Genomic DNA, 3,840 nt, shown 5'->3' with positions numbered 1-3,840 from the left:
TTCTGCAAGCTCCCGTTCCATAGGGCCAGGCACTAATAATGGTTCTGGAGGGCTACCGCAGCCAGAGCGCCCTTACCGCTTTAGTGCACTGGACATCTTTCCCCAGCAGCCAGTTGAGCTCCAGGTTGCCTTCCCCCTGGTAGCAGGACTGCAGGCGGTCCTTGATCTGAGCGTTGATGGTGCGAATGGGGAAGACGCAGAGCGCGGAGTCATCAGGTGGCTGGTGGTACTGCTTCTGTCCCTTAGAGAAAATGGCAAAGAGGACATCCTCCTGGGTGGTGACGTTGAGGGACCTGGCCAGCACATCTCCTGGCTTGGAGAGGTAGGCTGCTTGCAGGAGGCGGTACTCCGTGTCCCCCTTGACGCAGCCAAAGGGCAGAGAGACGTACGAGTGAAACTTGGGGTCGTCTTTGCAGAGACGGACGATGCGAGATGTGTAAAAGAGGTCACTAGCGGAGTTAATGGAGACACCCTCTGGGGTCTCTGGCTGGACAGTCAAAAAATAGACAAAGTTGCCACTGGCAAAACCATAGATGTAGAAGATGTCGAAGTGCGAAACAAGTGCCAGGGTGTCTGAGGGGATTTTGATGAGGGATGAGACAAAGTCACTATGGAGCTCGTAATCCAGCATTGCGGATGACTCTGGGTCCCGGGGAAGTTTGCGGCTGGAGAGGGTGGGGAAATAATCCTGCTTCCCATCCACTGCCGTCCCAATGAAGAGCTTCCCATCTTCACCTTCCGAGCGCACAATCACACCATACATCGTGCCTGTCTTGTTGACACTGGAGAGGTAGTGCTCCTTTTTGTGCGAGGGCTCTACCAAGATGAAAAGGTCGTCGAGGCGCAGCAGCTTGCAGACCCCCTGGTAGAGGCTGCCACAAGCCAACAGCCTGTTCTCAGAGTAGTCAATGATCAGCAGCTTGTTGACATTGTTGGTGAGGGTGAGGACCTCGCTGCAGGGCTGGACAATGAGGGGTGGGTAGCAGGATTTATTGTCCTCCTCAGGACCAGTTTTATGAGCCACCAAAATGGTCAGGTTACCCGAAAGCTTGTAAACCCTGTTGATAGCTCCAACGTAGACTGCTCCAGTGCCTTGGTGAACAGTCAGGTGGTTGAATGTCCAGTCCCGGTTCTCAGAGTGGAAGGTGCTGAACAAGGCATTGCCGGACACGTTTCGTGAGAACGATGCCAGGAAGAGACAGAGCAAAGCCACAGACCAGCCATCGGAGTCCAGTACCCGAGGCCAGTTCTTCCTCTGATCCATCCTGGGAAAGACAAAACTTTGTGCTCTCTGTGCGTGTCCTGTGCCTCAGCAATGTCCCTCACATGGTTCTGGGAAAAGGAAAGAAACACAGAGCAAAGGATTAGCTCCAGTGTGCCCTGCAGATAAAACTCAAAGGAGGCTTTCTAATTACACAGTCCTTGAAATAAAGCGAGGACGTCTCTAAGCCCAACAAGAATTAAGCAGGTCTCCTAACTTATTGGTAAACAGTTCAGGCTTGATGTTTTGCCACTTAGTTCAACCTCTGTGTGTTAATTTGTTACGTGGTTTAGCTGTTCATAACACACTCTGCTCAGCCACGGGAGGGGACAATCAGCTTCAGCCAGAGACAAAGCCTGCAGCTCACACGCCCAACCATCAACCCGCAATCTTGACTAAAAGCATGTCTCCTGCAGGGTGTGTTGCTGGAAACAGAGGGAGTAAGAGGTGTTTTCCACCTTTAAATCCTCTACGATTTAATTTAGAAGCCTGAGAAAGAAGTCTCACACAGGCAAGTTCATTGAGCACATACACACCAAAGCTATCAGCTTCTCCCCTCCACCCCTCCCCAGAGCCAGCAGTGCCGGCAGCTGCCTCTCAGGCAGGAGCTTCTCACTGCCTTCACAAGGTACCTCACCGCTGAGAAGCCGCCACCACTAGGGTGGCCAGATCAGCAACCAGACGCTGCCAGTGGGCCCCACGCAGGGCTGACACTGCCAATCCGGGAGACAAATCTCCTGCTCTAACAAAACTTGCAGGTGATGATCAGAACCTCCACAAAGCGAGAACTTGGACACTGGGTCCAGAAGAGCTGATGCCGAGCAAATTGCTCACGTGCCCTTCCCGACATCTCTGTGGGTAAGTCAGTAGAGTCTGCTTGGACAGACGTGTTTTCACCCATACAGACAAGGGAACGTACGACTTGAGCTGGAGACCTCTGGCTAAAATTGCTGTGGAAACGAGACATGGGAGACAGGCAGGATGGGCGGTTGGTCATGGCTTGGTTTTGGTTTGTGGGTGCTCCCAAATCACCTAGACCTCTTTCAGGCCTGAGGGACCGCTGGAGCCCTGCTGACTCCCAGCCCCCTTCCTCCCTGCTCATGCTGTCAGGCTGAACCAGGAATCACCAGGCTGGAATTTCCTTAGGAAGCAGGTGCTCGCCTCGAAGAAGCTCTGGCTGTGTGACGTGTGTTTACATCACAGCTTTCCATCCTCCCTTCCAGACAGCACACACACAAGAGGATCCTTATAACCCCCTGCCTGCTCCACCTCATCACCCAGCACTTCTGATAAGGTGGCAGTCTTCCCTAGCAAAAACATCAACAAGACCATCCAAACCCATGCATTTCCATCACCATCTCATCTAAGAGGCGTCTGACTTAGACCATCCCACACAGGATTTATCAGCTCAGCCCCAGACTTCCAGCACCACTTCAGGCTCCCACAGAGCAGCGGGAAGCAATGCCAGCCAAGCACCCTGCAAGACAGCAAGGACCAGCTCAGAGGAGCCGTGAGGTCAGCAGAACAGCACTCTGAGATGAGCACCATGTAAGGGCCCCAAGAGCATGCCCACACCAGGCTCACACCTTCTTTGTCACCACAGACACACCTGGAGGTTACTGGATTGCGTCTCATCCTTGTTATCTCCAGACCTAACCATGACTTGACCTCAGCCTTGCCCATCACCACAGACGTGTCTGACCACCCGGACTCAAAACTATAAGAGAGTTCTCTTTTATCCCAACCTACGCATTCCTTACATGCTCCAGGCTGGACGATCCAAGGACCATTTCAGCCTGCCTTAGGGAGAGATGTTCTGCACCACCTCATGATGGTCACACCAGCCCTCGGACCAGCCACCCTTCCACTTGTCCTCTCTGCACCAAAGTCCCATCACCTCCCACCACGGCCATACAAGCCCCAAGCACAACACAAGAGGCTGGGGAGAAACCGGCACTCTGCAGATCCAACTCTCTTCCCCTGCCCTGGGTGCAAATGCACAGCCCATGCTCAGCTGTCCTCACCTCCAGGCAGCCACCAATTTGATTGATGCTGATGCCTGTTTTGGTATTTAAAATAATTCACACTGTTCAAAACCTACACCGAGCTCATAAGCGAGTGTCACCGAACGGCCGCTCTTTAGGCTTGTTAACGCCAGGAGTCGGAGACGGGTGTTTCTGAAAGGTGACAAAGGAGCTCTGTCCCTGGGCTGCACGCCTCGGTGTCACTGACAAGACGGAAGAAAGAGAGCGGTAATGGGTTTCTCGTTCTGCTCAGGGATACATTTCTCTGGCTGATTCTTATTCCCAGTCTCTTCATTTCCACCTTTGGCTGGAGCAGTTTCTCTCCCCCAGCCGGGACGCAGATACTGCTGCCTTCTCATTATTGCTTGGATGATGGTGGCAGAAAGCAGCTGCCAGCGCTGCGGACCCGGACGTGCCACAACAGCACGGGGTGACCTCCCCGGCTCTCACTAAATTTGAGTGAGCATCCCAAAGCTATCCTCTGTCCAGAATCTTTAGGAATGGCACAGATCAAACAGTTCCCGAAGATCTGCTCTCCGTGTGCCCACCCACAGG

General features: G+C 53.3%; 1 protein-coding gene across 1 annotated transcript in view; it reads right to left on the bottom strand.

The window, feature by feature from the left end:
• The window catches only part of LOC104493739 (plexin-A2-like), a gene marked incomplete at its 3' end in the record, with an annotated part of 2,420 nt that extends 1,156 nt beyond the window's left edge, over window positions 1-1,264 (bottom strand). The window contains exon 1 of the mRNA XM_010136470.1: window positions 77-1,264. Coding sequence (XP_010134772.1) covers window positions 77-1,264 — 1,188 coding nt within the window. The remainder of the gene's footprint in view (window positions 1-76) is intronic.
• Window positions 1,265-3,840: the final 2,576 nt, after the last annotated feature.

Source organism: Buceros rhinoceros, unplaced genomic scaffold (assembly GCF_000710305.1).
Source record: "Buceros rhinoceros silvestris isolate BGI_N320 unplaced genomic scaffold, ASM71030v1 scaffold23745, whole genome shotgun sequence".
Taxonomy (NCBI): domain Eukaryota; kingdom Metazoa; phylum Chordata; class Aves; order Bucerotiformes; family Bucerotidae; genus Buceros; species Buceros rhinoceros.
This window is presented reverse-complemented; position numbering and strand designations above follow the sequence as displayed.